Here is a 21453-nt window from a genome sequence, read left to right as displayed (position 1 = left end):
AAAAGAGCTATGAGATCCCACTCAACAATAGGGGTCAAAACAATGGTCATCAAGATGGACGACGATTCTCAGAAGTGGTTGGCGATTTGCGAAACCTGTTGAACAACAAAAAGACGGGAAATTTGAACTCAAACTGTGAAGGGGTGGGGTTGAAAGAAAAAGTTGTGGTAGTTGATGAAGAGGTGGGCAACAATAATACACTGCAAAAGGCTATTGTATGCGAAACCAAAAGCAAAGACATTCATTCAAATTTTATCAATATTTGTAAGGCAGAAGGATTTGAGAATCTTGAAGTTAAGTTCCTGGGCGGTTTAGGTTTGTTGATTGTCTTCAGCACTGAAGAAGCTGCCCTAAGCGTTTGCAATAGAGACGACCATCCATTAAAACGCTGGGTCCACAAAGTTAAGAGGGGGGATTTCTCCTGTTGGCCTGAAGGTCGTATGTGTTGGTTAAGGATAAGCGGTGTACCAGTTCCTTGTTGGTCAGACAAAACGTTCTCTTCTATCGCGGAATGGTGGGGTGATGTATACGGATTGGATAATTGCACATTAACAGGCAATCAAAACTTGTTGTACGATAGGGTCTTTGTAAAATTACATGAACCTGACTTCGTAAAGGACTCAATCAAACTTGCGTTTAGGTCTAAATCCTATTTTATTTATGTGGAAGAAGAAAAGCCGACATGTCCGGTCAAAACCAAACTTGATGATTCAAGTTCAGAATCAGATTCACTTTACTCTGGTTACAATACAGATATGGTTAATTCAGACGATGCATCTTGTAGTGATGACGATATTTACTCCATTGAGGAAGAAGAAGATTTTCCCTTAAGAGATAATGCTAGCCAAATGGAGAAAGATTCAGGTAACAAAAAATCGTCGGAAAACGGCGATGGTGTGGAGGTGGAATACCAAGGATCTTCTTGCTTGGGGATGAGGAAACTTTTTGGGGAATACGATGAGAAGGAGGCTGTGTCAGAGACCAGAGAAGAGGGTAATTATTAAAACGACCCGTCCTAATCCATCCGGACGAAGTCCATATCGATTATAAACGATTCATAACAGTTGATTACATCGCGAGGTACTTGACCTCTATATGATACATTTTACAAACATTGTATTCGTTTTTAAAAGACAAACTTGCTTTACATCGAAAGTTGACGGCATGCATATCATTTCATAATATATCCAACTATAATTGACTTAATAATAATCTTGATGAACTCAATGACTCGAATGCAACGTCTTTTGAAATATGTCATGAATGACTCCAAGTAATATCTCTAAAATGAGCAAATGCATAGCGGAAGATTCCTTTAATACCTGAGAATAAACATGCTTTCAAGTGTCAACCAAAAAGTTGGTGAGTTCATTAGTTTATCATAAATATTCATTTCCATCATTTTAATAGACCATAAGATTTTCATTTTCATTTCTCATAAATATACGTCCCATGCATAGAGACAAAAATAATCATTCATATGGATTGAACACCTGGTAACCGACATTAACAAGATGCATATAAGAATATCCCCTATCATTCCGGGAAATCCTTCGGACATGATAAAACAACATCGAAGTACTAAAGCATCCGCTAAAACGGATGGGGTTTGTTAGGCCCAATAGACCTATCTTTAGGATTCGCGTCAATTAGGCGTGCACTAATTCTCAAAATTAGTGATGTTCCCTAATTCTTAGGTTACCAAGCAAAAAGGGGCATATTCGGCTTCGATTATTCAACCATATAATGTAGTTTCGATTACTTGTGTCTATTTCGTAAAACATTTATAAAAATTTCGCATGTATTCCCAGCCCAAAAATATAAAGGGTAAAAAGGCAAATGAAACTCACTATCCAATATTTTGTAGTAAAAATATTCATACGACGGAACTGAACAATGCAAGGTTGGCCTCGAATTCACGAACCTATATCATTTTTATATATATTAAAACACATAATAACAATTAACAAGTTTATATATTAATATTATTAGTATACTTCTTATATTAAGAATTTGTATGTTATATTAATAAATAAATAAATTATATCTATTTTATACATTTTAGATGCTTAGTAGTTATATAACAGATTCTTATTAAAGTATTTTAATTAGGATATAATATATGTTATTTATTATAAATATTATATATTAATGCTTGAAAATATTAAATAATGTATTAGAACTCATATTTATATATATATGCTTTAATATATTTATATATTATTTGTAACTTAATTATAATAACATTTTATTAAACAAAATAGTATCTAATATTAATATAGATGTAAAATATATAAATGTCATTTGTTTATTAAAATAAAATTTATAATACTAAAATAGTGAAAATAATAGTAATGATGATAATAATAATAATAATAATAATTTAAATGATAATTTTTGTAATAATATTAATGATAACAAAAATAATAATGATAACTATAATAACCATAAAAATAGTAATTTTATTCATAATGATAATAATAATAATAATAATAATATTAATACTAATAATATTTATCTTAATAATACTAATGATAATAATAATATCAATTATATTAATGTGAGTAATGATAATAATTAACCTAACAATAATAACAATTAATAATAATAATAATAATAATAATAATAATAATAATAAAAATAATAATAATAGTAAAAATAATAAATAGAGTAAAATTACTACCTCAAAGAAGTAGCCCTAAACAAAATGCCCAAGTCTGAGTTTGAACCCGCGACGTCCCGCTAACCTGATAACATCCTTAATCATATTTATTATTATCGTTATTTAACATAACATTAACGAATCATAATCATCATTCTTATACTCGTCACTCATCATCGTGATCTTATTTATCATTATCATCAAATATATCATCATAATCATATCGTACCCATAATTATAATATGATTTCTATTATTATGATAACCATAAATCATCATCTTTTCTTACTAATCATCACCCTCATAAACGCAACCATCATCAATTTAGTGTTCATCATTGTCATCCTTTCGGCCCAACAGGAAAAGAGATACGGCCCAAGTGAGAATTATATATTATCTCGGCCCAATACAGAAACACAGCCCAACATGTTAAATATACATGGAACTCCATTTAGCAAATTTAATAAGCCCAATACATTTTAAATAAAACGATCGATAAATTCATGGTTGAGAAGGATTCGTTTGGGAGCTGCAACTACAACGTATCATTCTTAATATCATAATTCGATCCAGTCAAGAATATAATTTGTGTCTCGACCCAATTACAAAACAACCCCCTTGGTCCCAACTAATACGCATGCAGAAGTTTAAAGACTTGTTTATTTGTAAGTGGGTTGTTTGTGAATTGGTTGTCTGCCATTACTTGTTAACTTGTCCCACCATAGATAAGGAAGAATAAGCAAATGATATCCATGCATATGTTCGGTCAAACAATACATGACCCCATAACCGATTTAATCTATTTTTATATAAATTGCATAATGAGCAAAAGGTTGTGGGGTTAGTCTGTACTAGTACTTCCAACGCACCATCTCACTCATGGTATTCATCATGATTATTTATGCTTCTAATAAAATAATCAAGTAAACTTCCCTTTTGTTTAAAAGTGTCGGCCACACAACAGGAAGGAGGAAAAGAGAATTAGCCACCATCATTATTATTTGTGTAATAGCAATTGGGTTGGTGTAGTCTTTTGCGTTTGAAGTCGGACAGTATACAAAAAAATGATCAAGCAAGAGTAGTAGTATATGGGTTGTGATGATTGTTGAAAAAAGATAAACGGGAAATTGATGATTAGATGGTGGTGTTTGTTTGATAGGGTTTGGGGGGTTCTCAAACGAAGCAACAACAAAAATAAAAACAGGAAAGGTAAGCTGCAGAAATATTGTTTATATATCACAGCAGCAGCACTAACAGATCAATGGTCCAATAAGGTGTTTGGTTAGTACAAACAACAAATGGGTTTTGGTCATGGTGGCGTGTTTGGTAACGTTTGGTTGCAGGTAGGTCTTCGGTTCCAAAACAAAATAAAGATAGAACAGATGCAGCAGACAACAGTGATGATGTTAGGTGGTAGTGATGAGTGTTCATGGTGAATGATATTCGGCGAGGGTTGGTGATGTTTGCGGTTATTTGATTGAAAAGAGAAAGAAAGAGAGAAAGGAAGATGGTAGTGATGTGGTGATCCTATCATTTAGCAGCTTCCATCATTATATGATGATAATACAGATGTTAATTCAACAATTGAAGTAGTAATTTGTTTGTTAGTTAGTGTATGTTAGTCGACAAGTATTCACAGAGTAACAGAAAACAAGGATCTAAATCTCTTATATTGACTAAAAGAACGCGTTTGATTATATAAATATATAAGCATACATCTGTAATTATATGTATATATTGTATATGTAATTATATAAATCTGTAGTTATATTTGTTTATATATAACTATGTATATATCTGTTTTCATAACACGTATTTTTCTATATCAGCAAGTATATATATACGTAGTGTTATATGTATATCATTAATTATATATGTATTTACATACATAATTCTGTTATTTTGTATATGTATATATATATATTTATATATCTCTGTATTTATATAACTTTTTGTATATGTATATATATCAATTTCTTAAATTTTGATATTTAATAAATATAAATATATTAAGGTTATTAATAATACTAATAATAATATTATTAATAATATTATTAATAAAGAGCTTAGTAATAATATGACAAACAATAATCTTATTATTAACAATGATGATAATTTTAATGATCTTAATTACTAATAATGATAATAATAATAAAAATGATAATAGTAATCTTATTAGTTTTATTAATGATAACCGTAACATTAATAATAATATAATAACTTATACATACCAAATTTTATATATATATTTTATATTAAAAATAATAATATCAATATTACAATTTTCAATTTTAACAATAATAAAAGTAATGATAATAATATCAATGTAACAATTATATTTAAACTTACAGTTAACTTTGATATAATATCATTTATCATTTATGTAATATTTTATGATGATATTTACTGAATAGTTAATATTTTTTTATTTTATATATATTTTATAGAAATCATATATAGATTCATAATAACATATATATATATATATATATATATATATATATATATATATATATATATATATATATATATATATATATATATTATATTTACATATTTATATACAAACAAGTGTTCGTGAATCGTCGACGCAGTAAAAGGGCAATTGATTATATGAACACAGTTCAAAGTTTTTGAGATTTCAACATTACCGACTTTGCTTATTGTGTAGGAAACATATAAAGATTAAGTTTAAATTTGGTCGGAAATTCCCGGGCCGTCACAATTATTGTTGCCCTAGTCCCAAAAAAGGGGAAACGTGTGAAAAGAGTAATATAGGTAATAATGCAGATGACTCGTGTGATTTTAGCGATTCAATTTCCACTTCATCCTCGTCAGCCAATGTGTGGAAGGAGGTGTCGAGTGGGCCCAAGGTGAACACGGGGAGAAATAACGAATTCGAAAAGGTTAACATAGGTGGGCTTGGATGCACCCAAAGTAATTCGAATGGGCTTGGGCCCAATTCAGGCAAAGCAGATGATGGTAATTACGGCCCAACAGAAGATGGATTTTCACCTGCATCAGAAAAAGGTGAAAAAATTGGGCTTGGGCCTAAAACGAATAGAAGTACAAAGGATAAAACTGATCCAACAAATGATGGAAAAGAATTCCCATCCGGATGCTGTGAAACAGGACCGACTGGCCAGGGTTTAAATCAAACAATTAGACAGAAAGCATCTTCATCCACAAGCTCCAAATACATCGAGGTTTCTTGTTGCAACGAATGCTATTGGTATACAATGGGTAACATGCGTGCTTCATCTTGAGTCAAGCGAATCAAAAAGGCTACTAGAGGTGGAAAGAATTGCGAAAAGGACCAAACCAGAAAGTGTAAGACCTGTGGCAAAAAGTCGAAAAATAGGGGTTCAAAGGATTTGGGCAATTCGCAGCAGGTGTCAGGGGATAGTACCAAATTAAGGCGCTACGGGGAGAAAATCGGACTAAGGTGGCAACACCCTAATCCTCAGTAATCTCCTTTCCCTTCTATCATTTTTTGTATGTTATTATGAAGATTCTTTCGCTAAATGTTCGGGGGTTTGCTGTAAAAGGAAAATTCGGGTGGGTAAAAAATTTGTGTGTTAAAAAAAGACCTAGTATTGCGGCATTCCAGGAAACAAAATGTAGACCTGTTGGTGATCAGTGGGTTTGTTCACTTTGGGGGAATAGTGACTTTGGGTACGTTCAAAAGGAGGCGATAGGGAGCTCGGGTGGGTTACTACTGATCTGGGATAGTTCTTGCTTTGAGATAATTAATGCGGTTGGAAATGATTTCTTTTTAGCAATTAAAGGTAAGTGGAAGACCTCGGGGCTTGAGTCTATTATTGTTAACGTATACGGACCTCACAATGACCTTAATAAGAAGCTGTTTTGGAGCTCTCTTGATTCGGTTATGTGAGGTGTTGATACGACTTGGTTACTATGTGGGGATTTCAACGAGGTTAGGTGTGCCGAGGATAGGTTCAATAATCAATTTCTTCAACATCATGCTACCATGTTCAATGAGTTTATCATGAGAAATAAACTATTCGAGATACCAATTAGCGGGAAAAAGTACACTCGGATAAGTGACGACAGGACAAAGTTTAGTAAAATTGATAGATTCCTCGTTAATGATAAATTTTCGCAATTGTGGGAAGATCTTTCAATCATCGCGTTGGAAAGAAATTTGTCGGATCATTGCCCGCTAGTTCTCCGGGACAAAGTAATTGACTACGGGCCAAAACCTTTTAAGGTTTTCGATGAATGGTTAGACAAAGAAGGTGTGGAAGAAAAAATCCGTGAAGCATGGCAATTATCGGTTCGTGGGTTCAAAAATGATTGTATTTTTAGGGATAAAATGAAAAATGTCAAAAACGCTTTAAGGACTTGGAGCTCCAACTCTTTTGGTAAACTAGATGAGGAGATTAATAATCTCAAAAAGATGGCCACAGATTGGGAATTAAGGGCAGAGTCGAGGGTTCTTAGTGAGGTTGAAAGAATAGAGTGGTTAGATTGTAGAAGGAAATGGATGGAAAAAGAAAAGGTGAAGTCGAACATGCTCAAACAAAAGGCGCGAATTAAATGGTCTCTAGAGGGGGATGAAAACTCTAAATACTTTCATGCATCGTTACAGCGGAAGTACAATAAGTGCAACATAAGGGGACTGAACATAAATGGACATTGGTGCGAAAACCCGGAGGAAGTAAAAGAGGTTGTGCATGCTCACTTTGAAAATATTTTCAAGGCTAGAAATTCAAACAGACCCTCCATTGCTTCATGGGCTGTTGTGGACTTGCGTTTTGGACAGGTAGGGCAGCATGAAAACAGCCTTCTTGAGGCGCTGTTCAGCGAAGGCGAAATATGTTCGGCGATAAATGTGATGACCCGAAAATTTCCGATCAAATTTAAACTTTAATCTCTATATATATCCGACACGATAAGCAAAATCTGTAATGTTGAGTCTCGAAAGTTTTGAAACTATATTTCTGTAATCAAATATCCTTTGACCATGCCAAACGATTCACGAACAATTATGTGTAAATAAATATATATATACATATACATATGTTCGATTTTAAATTGAGTTATATTAATGAAACATTGAACGGATTAGTTATTGTGAATATAAGATATGAGATCTATTTTATGAACTTGGAAATGCTATCAAGGTATTGAATGAATAATATGTTACATAAATGTATTTGTTCAACCTAAGTTTATCAACGAGATTATAAGATAATATCAAATGATTGAATTATCAGATACATTGAATTATGATTATGAGTCTCTGTATGAGGTCCACTTTGAATTAGGAAACCCTTACTTTTAACGGTATTCGGAAAAAATGGTAAAGAGATTTGTAAGTAAGAACAAAGTGTCACTTATCGAGAGTTAGACAAAAGTTAGTGGAGAATTGAATTACATAATACTTGATTGGTCTATTTTCAAACGTGCTAAAACGATTTTCAATGAAATACAATTTGGTTATTAAAACATCTCTGTTTAAATAACATAAGTTGGAATATTGGTTGTTAGATAAATAACTTGCAATGTGCATTTACAACGTGTTTATAAATATTAAATTATATATGATTTTAAAATAATTAAACGATAGTAACACTTGTTGATTTAATTCGATCAATATTAAGATATTTTATTTAAGGTATGGAAGGTAAGTGAAACGTTGGCGCATAAATGAAATTATATCAAATTAAGTTTGAAGTATAACGTAACGTGCTAAAAGGACTTTCTAACGAACTTAAAATAAAATTAGAACTATTATCAGTTGTGAAAAACTAAGTATTATATTACCACATTAATATTTCCATTATACACGATACGTACGAGTTAATATTTTTAAAATGAAAATATATATATATTTTTCGAAGTGATAAATTTATGATATCAAGTTAGTCATAAAATGTTTTGATTTAAACTAATGTTATAAAAAAAATGTTTTGATAAATAACGAGACTATGAGTTATAAAAGGAAATGACCAAAATACTCAAAAGATTAAGTTATACTTTGAGGGGAGGTAAATATCACAAAACGTTTAATTTAAAATAAAATATTTTGATAAACAACGAGACTTTGATTTAAATAAGTAAATGACCACAACCCTAAATTTTATAAGTGATATTTTTATAAAGATAAATTATTGATAATTAAGTCTAATTTTTATTAAAGGTACACGTCACATAACTTAAAAGGCTAGTTTTTTTTTTTTTTTTTTTTTAAACGTACGAAACTTCGTTTGAAAAACCGGAAACGGGACATGAGTCACGTGACAACGTCCGTGTCATTTTTGTAAAAATTATATTTTTACCATGACCGTAAATATAATATAATATATAAGTAATTATATAAATTTAATATAATATATATATTAATATAAAACGACTGTCGGCATAAAAGGTTAAATGATTATGTGATGTAACCTGCCTTCATGTGAGCCGTCTATAAATCAAATGCGTTTGGGATTGAATGGATTCATAATTGCACTCATTTCTTCATATTAGTACGTAGGTATTATATATCTTATAATTAAAGATTATTATATTATTATTAATCTTATTATTATTATTATTATTAGTATTAGTATTATTATTATACATAAAATATCACGACGAAGTCATGAGTGAATTATTACAAGACGGGTCTTGCGAGCGGGATAGAGCTAAGAAAGTTATGGGTTATAGCTATGGAGGTCATGGGTATGGATCATGGGTATAGCTCATGAGGTCAAATTAGTGTTTATCATCTTCGTTGCGTCTACGTACCTTTCCTGCAATATTGAATCTCAATATTGATATGTGAGTACTCATAATTTAATTTTTACATACTAATAGTGTATCCCTGACTAGTGCTCGAGAAATTAGGATTATGCATATTTGTACATTTGATATTGCCCTTAGATAGGTTATGTTGAATCTTAAAGGTTGTTATACTAGGGATGAAATAAGGTATAAGATATGCATGTCATTGGAAAGCTAGCGAAAAATTAAGAATTTTTCATTTAGATATCGAATGGATTCGATGAACGGTTAGAAAGTTATGAATTAAACAATTAATTTCGTAATTAAAATTGCTGATAATAATTAGTGAACTAACTTTCTGGGTAATAAAAAGTGGTTATTTGGATTCTACTCGTCGAGTAGATGAATTTTCATATAAAGCACGTCTCGTTTCGTTGAACGGTTGTCAAGTTATGGATAAAAGAAGTTTTGTAAATTTTGATGAAACGTCGATACGGAAACTGAAATTCTCGCTTATCTGCGTTGTTTCAGATTAAAACAAAAATACCACTGAATTCTTTGCTGTAAGGTCTAACAAACCACTCTAGCCAATTGTCAATTCGAGTCTCGACGATTTTTCTAAAAATCGTCAAAGTTGACTATTGGGTCACATTTTAAAATTCTAAAAAGAGCTGAAACTTTTTTGTTAAAAATGTCAGTTTTGTATCAGTTGTCATGGTCGACCTGATGTGTGTTTACTTTTGCCAAAAATCATGTTATATCTTTGTGGTAACGAGAATTTGAAGGCTTTGACCGTTTGTCAATCCGAGTTTCGAGGAATTTTCTAAAAATCTCCAAAGTAGACTACTCGGTCACTTTTGTAAATTTATTAAAGCTGAAAAATTAACTTTGAAACGCCGAAACCGCGTTGGCAACTACGAGTTGTCTAGGTTTAGTTTACTTCTGTAAAAATTAATGCTTAATCTTTTTGGTAATGTGTAACTTTTATCTTTGGCCGTTTATCAATCGGAGTTCCGATAATTTTTCTAAAAATCGCTGAAGTGGCCGTTTAGTCATGTTTGACCGAAAAATCATTTTTGTATAAGTTATTGTATTTTTGCATGCGACCTCGTTTTTACTTTAACCTTTGACTTTTGCACATTAGTCTCGAGCATTAGATTGTGGTACACTATGACTTGGCCTAATTTATTAGACAAATATTGACAAATACATAAATATATATAATTACTATAGGTTCGTGAATCCGAGGCCAACCCTACACTTGTTCAATGATGTTATATGTATTTTTACTACAAAATACAGTATGGTGAGTTTCATTTGCTCCCTTTTTAAATGCTTTTGCAATATATATATTTTTGGGACTGAGAATACATGCGCTGCTTTTATAATTGTTTTACGAAATAGACACAAGTAATCGAAACTACATTCTATGGTTGAATTATTAAACCGAATATGCCCCTTTTTATTAAGTCTGGTAATCTAAGAATTAGGGAACAGACACCCTAATTGACGCGAATCCTAAAGATAGATCTATCGGGCCTAACAAACCCCATCCAAAGTACCGGATGCTTTAGTACTTCGAAATTTATATCATGTCCGAAGGAGGATCCCGGAATGATAGGGGATATTCTTATATGCATATTGTTAATGTCGGTTACCAGGTGTTCACCATATGAATGATTATTTTTGTCTCTATGCATGGGACGTATATTTATGAGAACTGGAAATGAAATTCTTGTGGTCTATTAAAATGATGGAAATAAATGATTATGATAAACTAATGAACTCACCAACCTTTTGGTTGACACTTTAAAGCATGTTTATTCTCAGGTGTTAAAGAAATCTTCCGCTGTTCATTTGCTCATTTTAAAGATATTACTTGGAGTCTTTCATAGCATATTTCGAAGAATGTTGCATTCGAGTCATTGAGTTCATCAAAGATTATTATTAAATCAATTTATAGTTGGATAGTGGATATTATGAAATGGTATGCATGCCTGTCAATTTTCGATGTAAAGAAAGATTGTCTTTTAAAAACGAATGCAATGTTTGTAAAATGTATCATATAGAGGTCAAATACCTCGCAATGTAATCAACTATTGTGAATCGTTTATAATGTATATGAACGGGTCCTTTCAGTTGGTATCAGAGCGGTGGTCTTAGCGAACCAGGTCTGCATTAGTGTGTCTAACTGATAAGTCGTTAGGATGCATTAGTGAGTCTGGACTTCGACCGTTTCTGCATGTCAAAAGTTTTGCTTATCGTTTATAGTCGGAAATCATCTTCTTATCATCCATAGGAAATTACCTGCTTATCATTATTAGTCTAGACACGTCTTGCTACATTAATTGCATGAGTAGTGTATAGACAAACTTCATATCTTAGCGTATCTGCTAAATCATATCTTATCGTATCTGTTACTTTAAACTTTACCTGACATACCCCGCAAATTCCTCCGTAATCAATGAAATCTTTTGATCTCTATATATAGATATCCTATGTAAATAGAATATCACCCGATAGCCGAAAAATCATTTTTATATCCAAAATCCTTTATCCAATCGTACGAAATGGAATTTGTCATCAGTTCAAGTCACTCGGATTCCGAAATGGAATCTCACTCAAGCTCCGAAAGCAGTGTGACCGGAATGGATCAACCAATCAGTCATCACCTATTCTGGATGAATTGGGGATGGGTTCGTAGCCTCCTCAATCATTGGAAACAAGAAGAAGGCGATCCTTTCCATCCACCACATTGCCCTCTTGGCGAAGAACCTGAAGCACTTACCGGCGAACCTGTTCGAGACACCATTTTCTCTCTCATTTCCAGGGTATCTCGTCACGATTATATACTACATCAAATTCTAGATTTTATTTATCCGCTCGTTTCGACCGACAATCATCCTGGAATAATAGAAGAAGTCAACGAACTTCGCGCTCGGGTAGTGGCTTTGGAGAATATGGTGCAGAGATTACAAACACCAGTAGCAGCACCAGCAGCATAACCAGTACCACCATCATCAACGCCAACAGTACCATTACCACCTCCAACCACAACCGCGTTGTAAACCTCAACTTCACAATCTGTCCCACGAGCATCAACGTCATACGCACCATAGATACCAAGGAGTACCAACAACAATAACTGACGAAGTATTAATTCATAACTTCATTGGAGAAACATTCCTAGGCGATTATATAATCTCTAAAGTCTTAGAGATTATCTAATCTAGCCCTAACCATAAATCAGTTAAGCGAACCAAAATGATAGAAAGAAGAGTAGAAACCCTGACAAAAATGGTGTGTGATTAACAAGTTAAACTTGTTTTACCAACAGCATCAACAGTACCATCAACGTCACCAGCATCGTCAGTACAGTCAACATCAGAATCAACAACACCTATAACATCACAAACTCCGTCAGTTCAAGAATTACTGTGAACATCATTACGAATCAATAACGTGTATATTGTATCAACAAGTTATGAAGAATTAACTCATTCCCTCTGAAGAAATTATATATATATATATATATATATATATATATATATATATATATATATATTTTTTTTTGAAATAAAAAACAAATCTTTCCGTGCTAAGCTATTGTGTGTGAATCTTAACTACTCAGTTAATTCATATTACAAATATGCAATAATGTACGTCCCTCACCCGCGACTTAACCATCGTTAACTACAATCTCTGTCTCAATTCAACAAATTCCAATTCCTAATAAATCAAGTATATATTTGATTTACACTTCATCATTGATGTAACCGAAACTTTTCAGATAACATCATTCGTACTTTGCGAAGTTCACAAGAATTTAATGAAAACCAACATCACTTCTCAACAAATAACGAAGTATTGATTCATAATTTCAATATTATTGAAGAAATACTTATGTAACCTCTAAACCTTCAAGGAATTATTCAATTCTAGTTCCAACCGTAAATCGAATGAGTTTAATTTAGTATTAACTCATTAAAATCTATGTTACATCTGAGGAGAATATATACATATATATTTTCATAAAGACTGTAATAAAATTCTTATGTACAAAATATTAATTGTGAAAATTTTTTAACGGGTAGGTAATACCCGAGAGATATATATAAATTCACAATTAATATGTTACATTCTTCGAATCAGATTAAGCAAATTATCAATTATACTTCCTACTTTCATAATAATATACATTCTTTCATAGAAATCAAAACAACCATACTCATTCAAACCCAATTACGTATTCTGATTTTAAAATCTCAGAATTCAATTCGAGATATAACCGGTACCATTACTTTTAGATTCCTACATCTTTCAAAGCTATACTTTGACTTCAAAAGTGTGTTAGAACATCAAATGTATACAAACGATTACAATCTATGTTCAAACCCTTCAAAAATCTCTGAAGACACTTCAAATAATGAGCAATCGAGATGATGATCCAACCACATATTACCCACAGTTATGTACTTAAAAAGCTCTCGAAACCAAAGTCATAATTCAACACATATCTGTGTCAGATCTTTTGGCATTTATTAGCAAAAATAACCTTGCAATTCCTTTGCAAAGTAGCAAATTATATCACAGCTCCAGCAAGACAACTTCGATTTTTTCATTCGGAGTAGCCTTATCATAATTTTGATATATGTGATTACCCTTTTGTTACCGGAGAACCTTTCATATTCCACCACATTAGCAATAAACTTACCAACAACTTCACTGATCTTGGGCATTCCGAAGAATCTTTATATTTATCGAAACCTCATCATTTACTCATCTCATACGAATCATTGGGAGTTAGCAATTAGTATTTTGAAATCTCACAGCATGTTGACGCCAACAGTTATACATAACGTCTATTTCCAAGGCTTACATACTTCGAATGTGAAGTTTCTGAAAAACACTCTGAACCGCGAACTAGTTCTCGAAATGCTGATGAAGCAACAAAAACTGTAAACGACCTTAGCAGTAAAAAGTTTGATGATAAAGATTAGTGTATTAACAAAGCTCAGAAATAGAGAAGTTTTGGAACTGGAAAACGGATTGAGCAAAGTATGAAGGAGGCTGTGGACAAATCACAAAGACTAAACCTGCCTTCAAAGAATCCAAATGATTCAGTATCTGCTGAAGTCATTAACGAATACCTTGCTCCTGACACTAAACCCTTACAGACAATATTCTTCATCATCCTCTGATATTAGAAATTCTAAGATATCATCGTATCTTTCATTATAAATATCCTCCATATTTCTGAAGATATTTCCATAACTATTCTTATCTGGAATCATTTATCTCTTTGCGCTATCTGTATTACATCAAAAAGAAAACTGTTTAGTTCCTATACTCTGTAAACCTTTGAGTTTAAAATATGAATGTTTTTGAAGTAGTGTTGGAAACTGAAGCATGAGTTAGTATAATATAATGACACTTGATCAACGTGATTATATTACAGTAATTCATGCTGGGTTTCTAATGGAACGTGATGATTCACAGAACATACCGTCATCATGTGCCATTTACACGACTCTTACATTCTATCTAATCTCTAAACATATCAAGAAAATATTTCTTGATGATTCGGTCTTTTTCAGGGTATTCTGGTAATTTGACAAATCAAGATAGTACCCTTTCAAATTCCATCTTAGAACAATTACTATGTTCATTCTGAAATCCATACCTACGAATTCTGGACCATTACAAGAGCTATTTAATCGCAAGAAGAAGAAACGAAAGGATAAAGCTCCGAAATAGAAACTGGGGTATAAACCGCAGTAAATAGAAGAGAGCATTAACTGTGGATGACGATGATTATATAAGACAGAAGCAGGGACATCGAAATATAAGGGGGGATATAAAATCTAGCAACAACCCGAAAATTACAAACCGTATATATCGATGCATATAGCAACGTAAAGAAACGGGAGAACTAAAAACACTATAAACCCTAGGGTATAGTAAAAGTAAATAGATTCTTCCGGTGGCAGATTAAAAAGAAGAATGACAGATATGAAAGTTAAGAGGATATCAAGGATCAGGATGGGATGGAGCATATTAATGAGTACTTTAAAGTATGAATTGAGGAAGAAAGAATAGAAGGTGTGAGTTGTAAGGAAACGAAGGGGGTGGATTTATAGACAGAGCAATCAAAGCAGATTATCGCGTATAACCAAAGAGGATCCTAATCTCCTTAATTACCGACGAATCAAATCTTATTATGGAGATCTTCTTCTAAATTCCTTAAATTTCGGAAGTCAATCTTAACTACCCCACCTGTTAGGTCAAACCTGCATTTATTCATTTTCACTCTTAGGTGATAGCTTCATTCGTGCTCTTCACAAAAACAAATCGTTTTATCTATATCACTCAATTATGATAAAACTCTATTATCGATTCATATTCATCATGAAAACATTTTATTAGTTAGCCATGACGACCTCGATCAAATTTCGGGACGAAATTTCTTTTAACGGGTAGGTAATGTGATGACCCGAAAATTTCCGATCAAATTTAAACTTTAATCTCTATATATATCCGACACGATAAGCAAAATCTGTAATGTTGAGTCTCGAAAGTTTTGAAACTATATTTCTGTAATCAAATATCCTTTGACCATGCCAAACGATTCACGAACAATTATGTGTAAATAAATATATATATACATATACATATGTTCGATTTTAAATTGAGTTATATTAATGAAACATTGAACGGATTAGTTATTGTGAATATAAGATATGAGATCTATTTTATGAACTTGGAAATGCTATCAAGGTATTGAATGAATAATATGTTACATAAATGTATTTGTTCAACCTAAGTTTATCAACGAGATTATAAGATAATATCAAATGATTGAATTATCAGATACATTGAATTATGATTATGAGTCTCTGTATGAGGTCCACTTTGAATTAGGAAACCCTTACTTTTAACGGTATTCGGAAAAAATGGTAAAGAGATTTGTAAGTAAGAACAAAGTGTCACTTATCGAGAGTTAGACAAAAGTTAGTGGAGAATTGAATTACATAATACTTGATTGGTCTATTTTCAAACGTGCTAAAACGATTTTCAATGAAATACAATTTGGTTATTAAAACATCTCTGTTTAAATAACATAAGTTGGAATATTGGTTGTTAGATAAATAACTTGCAATGTGCATTTACAACGTGTTTATAAATATTAAATTATATATGATTTTAAAATAATTAAACGATAGTAACACTTGTTGATTTAATTCGATCAATATTAAGATATTTTATTTAAGGTATGGAAGGTAAGTGAAACGTTGGCGCATAAATGAAATTATATCAAATTAAGTTTGAAGTATAACGTAACGTGCTAAAAGGACTTTCTAACGAACTTAAAATAAAATTAGAACTATTATCAGTTGTGAAAAACTAAGTATTATATTACCACATTAATATTTCCATTATACACGATACGTACGAGTTAATATTTTTAAAATGAAAATATATATATATTTTTCGAAGTGATAAATTTATGATATCAAGTTAGTCATAAAATGTTTTGATTTAAACTAATGTTATAAAAAAAATGTTTTGATAAATAACGAGACTATGAGTTATAAAAGGAAATGACCAAAATACTCAAAAGATTAAGTTATACTTTGAGGGGAGGTAAATATCACAAAACGTTTAATTTAAAATAAAATATTTTGATAAACAACGAGACTTTGATTTAAATAAGTAAATGACCACAACCCTAAATTTTATAAGTGATATTTTTATAAAGATAAATTATTGATAATTAAGTCTAATTTTTATTAAAGGTACACGTCACATAACTTAAAAGGCTAGTTTTTTTTTTTTTTTTTTTTTAAACGTACGAAACTTCGTTTGAAAAACCGGAAACGGGACATGAGTCACGTGACAACGTCCGTGTCATTTTTGTAAAAATTATATTTTTACCATGACCGTAAATATAATATAATATATAAGTAATTATATAAATTTAATATAATATATATATTAATATAAAACGACTGTCGGCATAAAAGGTTAAATGATTATGTGATGTAACCTGCCTTCATGTGAGCCGTCTATAAATCAAATGCGTTTGGGATTGAATGGATTCATAATTGCACTCATTTCTTCATATTAGTACGTAGGTATTATATATCTTATAATTAAAGATTATTATATTATTATTAATCTTATTATTATTATTATTATTAGTATTAGTATTATTATTATACATAAAATATCACGACGAAGTCATGAGTGAATTATTACAAGACGGGTCTTGCGAGCGGGATAGAGCTAAGAAAGTTATGGGTTATAGCTATGGAGGTCATGGGTATGGATCATGGGTATAGCTCATGAGGTCAAATTAGTGTTTATCATCTTCGTTGCGTCTACGTACCTTTCCTGCAATATTGAATCTCAATATTGATATGTGAGTACTCATAATTTAATTTTTACATACTAATAGTGTATCCCTGACTAGTGCTCGAGAAATTAGGATTATGCATATTTGTACATTTGATATTGCCCTTAGATAGGTTATGTTGAATCTTAAAGGTTGTTATACTAGGGATGAAATAAGGTATAAGATATGCATGTCATTGGAAAGCTAGCGAAAAATTAAGAATTTTTCATTTAGATATCGAATGGATTCGATGAACGGTTAGAAAGTTATGAATTAAACAATTAATTTCGTAATTAAAATTGCTGATAATAATTAGTGAACTAACTTTCTGGGTAATAAAAAGTGGTTATTTGGATTCTACTCGTCGAGTAGATGAATTTTCATATAAAGCACGTCTCGTTTCGTTGAACGGTTGTCAAGTTATGGATAAAAGAAGTTTTGTAAATTTTGATGAAACGTCGATACGGAAACTGAAATTCTCGCTTATCTGCGTTGTTTCAGATTAAAACAAAAATACCACTGAATTCTTTGCTGTAAGGTCTAACAAACCACTCTAGCCAATTGTCAATTCGAGTCTCGACGATTTTTCTAAAAATCGTCAAAGTTGACTATTGGGTCACATTTTAAAATTCTAAAAAGAGCTGAAACTTTTTTGTTAAAAATGTCAGTTTTGTATCAGTTGTCATGGTCGACCTGATGTGTGTTTACTTTTGCCAAAAATCATGTTATATCTTTGTGGTAACGAGAATTTGAAGGCTTTGACCGTTTGTCAATCCGAGTTTCGAGGAATTTTCTAAAAATCTCCAAAGTAGACTACTCGGTCACTTTTGTAAATTTATTAAAGCTGAAAAATTAACTTTGAAACGCCGAAACCGCGTTGGCAACTACGAGTTGTCTAGGTTTAGTTTACTTCTGTAAAAATTAATGCTTAATCTTTTTGGTAATGTGTAACTTTTATCTTTGGCCGTTTATCAATCGGAGTTCCGATAATTTTTCTAAAAATCGCTGAAGTGGCCGTTTAGTCATGTTTGACCGAAAAATCATTTTTGTATAAGTTATTGTATTTTTGCATGCGACCTCGTTTTTACTTTAACCTTTGACTTTTGCACATTAGTCTCGAGCATTAGATTGTGGTACACTATGACTTGGCCTAATTTATTAGACAAATATTGACAAATACATAAATATATATAATTACTATAGGTTCGTGAATCCGAGGCCAACCCTACACTTGTTCAATGATGTTATATGTATTTTTACTACAAAATACAGTATGGTGAGTTTCATTTGCTCCCTTTTTAAATGCTTTTGCAATATATATATTTTTGGGACTGAGAATACATGCGCTGCTTTTATAATTGTTTTACGAAATAGACACAAGTAATCGAAACTACATTCTATGGTTGAATTATTAAACCGAATATGCCCCTTTTTATTAAGTCTGGTAATCTAAGAATTAGGGAACAGACACCCTAATTGACGCGAATCCTAAAGATAGATCTATCGGGCCTAACAAACCCCATCCAAAGTACCGGATGCTTTAGTACTTCGAAATTTATATCATGTCCGAAGGAGGATCCCGGAATGATAGGGGATATTCTTATATGCATATTGTTAATGTCGGTTACCAGGTGTTCACCATATGAATGATTATTTTTGTCTCTATGCATGGGACGTATATTTATGAGAACTGGAAATGAAATTCTTGTGGTCTATTAAAATGATGGAAATAAATGATTATGATAAACTAATGAACTCACCAACCTTTTGGTTGACACTTTAAAGCATGTTTATTCTCAGGTGTTAAAGAAATCTTCCGCTGTTCATTTGCTCATTTTAAAGATATTACTTGGAGTCTTTCATAGCATATTTCGAAGAATGTTGCATTCGAGTCATTGAGTTCATCAAAGATTATTATTAAATCAATTTATAGTTGGATAGTGGATATTATGAAATGGTATGCATGCCTGTCAATTTTCGATGTAAAGAAAGATTGTCTTTTAAAAACGAATGCAATGTTTGTAAAATGTATCATATAGAGGTCAAATACCTCGCAATGTAATCAACTATTGTGAATCGTTTATAATGTATATGAACGGGTCCTTTCAATAAAAGGCTGTGGTAGTTCGAAAGCGCCTGGACGGGATGGCTTTAACTTGCGTTTCTTCGAAAATTTTTGGGATATCATAAAGCATGATTTAATTGAGGCGATTTCAAATTTTTGGTGTGATGGAAAAATATCAAACGGGTGTAACGCCTCTTTTATTACTCTTGTTCCAAAAAAATTAGAGCCTCTTAACCTCAACGACTATCGGCCGATTAGTCTAATTGGTAGTTTTTACAAAATTGTGGCGAAGATGCTCTCGAACCGTCTTAGAAAAGTTGTCCCGAAGCTTGTAGGCCACGAACAAAGTGCTTTTTTAAAGGGTAGAAACATTTTTTTTTGAACATCGATTGGGATCACCCAAGGGGGACTAAATCACCCGTTGTGATCATCTCCCTTTTCGATTATGCCAATGCAACGATAATAACCCCGCCCCCACCGCTGCCCGGGAGGAAACCTTGAAACTGATCCAAGGGCACGGCCAAGTAAAACCCTCCTCCCCTTTACCCCCCCAAACGATATGGGAAAGGTGCCATGGGTGGATACTTCATAGCAGGGATGAAATTGTGTTTTTAATATGTAGCTAACGGGGGTAGAAACATTACTGATGGTGCTTTAATTGCAAATGAGACGGTGGACTTCCTTAAGCAAAAGCATATGAAAAGTTTAGTGTTTAAATTCGATTTCGAGAAAGCCTTCGATTGTTTGAGTTGGGATTTTTTAATGGAAATAATGGGAATTATGGGGTTCGGGTCAAAATGGAAGAGTTGGATCCTATCTTGTCTTCAATCGGCTAGCATATCCGTTCTTGTTAATGGATCACCTACAAAAGAGTTCAAGTTAGGCTGGGGGGTGCGACAAGGTGATCCGCTTTCGCCTTTTCTTTTCATACTTGCGGCGGAAGGCCTAAATCTCTTAACAAAGGTCGCAGTTAGAAGTAGTTTATTTGATGGTGTCCGAGTTGGTAAAGATAATGTACTCATCTCTCACCTCCAATATGCGGATGATACAATTTTTTTCGGATCTTGGAGTGTCGGGAACATCGAAAACCTCATGTCTCTCCTTAAGTGATTCGAGCTTACTTCGAGTTTGAAAGTAAATTACAACAAAAGTAAGTTATTTGGCATTGGAATTGAAAAAAATATTGTTAAATCTACGGCTAACCTATTCGGGTGCAATATTGGGTCTTTTCCCTTTACAATATCTCGGGCTTCCTATAGGTGCAAAAATGAGTAAGTATAGTAGTTGGAAACTGGTGATAGACAAATTTGAGAAAAGGTTATCAGAGTGGAAAGCATGTACGGTGTCGTTCGGTGGGTGTTTGACTCTTGTTAGTTCGGTTCTCAATAGCTTGCCGTTGTACTACTTCTCGCTCTTCCGTGCCCCTTCGTGTGTGTTAAAAAAATAAGAGTGCATAAGACGTTCCTTCTTTTGGGGCGGGGCGGGGAGTGATTCCAAAATTGCTTGGGTTAAATGGGACGAGGTCATTCTTCCTTTCGAGGAGGGTGGGCTAAACTTGGGGTCATTAAAAAATAAAAACTTAGCTTTGATTGGCAAG

At 32.4% G+C, this 21453-nt stretch overlaps 1 protein-coding gene across 1 annotated transcript; it reads left to right on the top strand.

Moving 5' to 3' along the window:
- The first annotated feature begins 3959 nt into the window (after positions 1-3959).
- Positions 3960-20966, top strand: LOC139853757 (uncharacterized). Its single transcript, XM_071843120.1, has 5 exons — positions 3960-4093; positions 5471-5867; positions 6272-6449; positions 6558-7502; positions 20479-20966. Exons 1-5 carry the CDS (start codon positions 3960-3962, stop codon positions 20964-20966), a joined length of 2142 nt encoding a protein of 713 aa, XP_071699221.1.
- The last annotated feature ends 487 nt before the right edge of the window (positions 20967-21453 follow it).

This window comes from Rutidosis leptorrhynchoides, chromosome 6 (assembly GCF_046630445.1).
Source record: "Rutidosis leptorrhynchoides isolate AG116_Rl617_1_P2 chromosome 6, CSIRO_AGI_Rlap_v1, whole genome shotgun sequence".
NCBI classification, from domain to species: Eukaryota; Viridiplantae; Streptophyta; class Magnoliopsida; order Asterales; family Asteraceae; genus Rutidosis; species Rutidosis leptorrhynchoides.
Note: the sequence above shows the minus strand (reverse complement) of the source record. Positions and strands in the feature narration are given on the sequence as shown.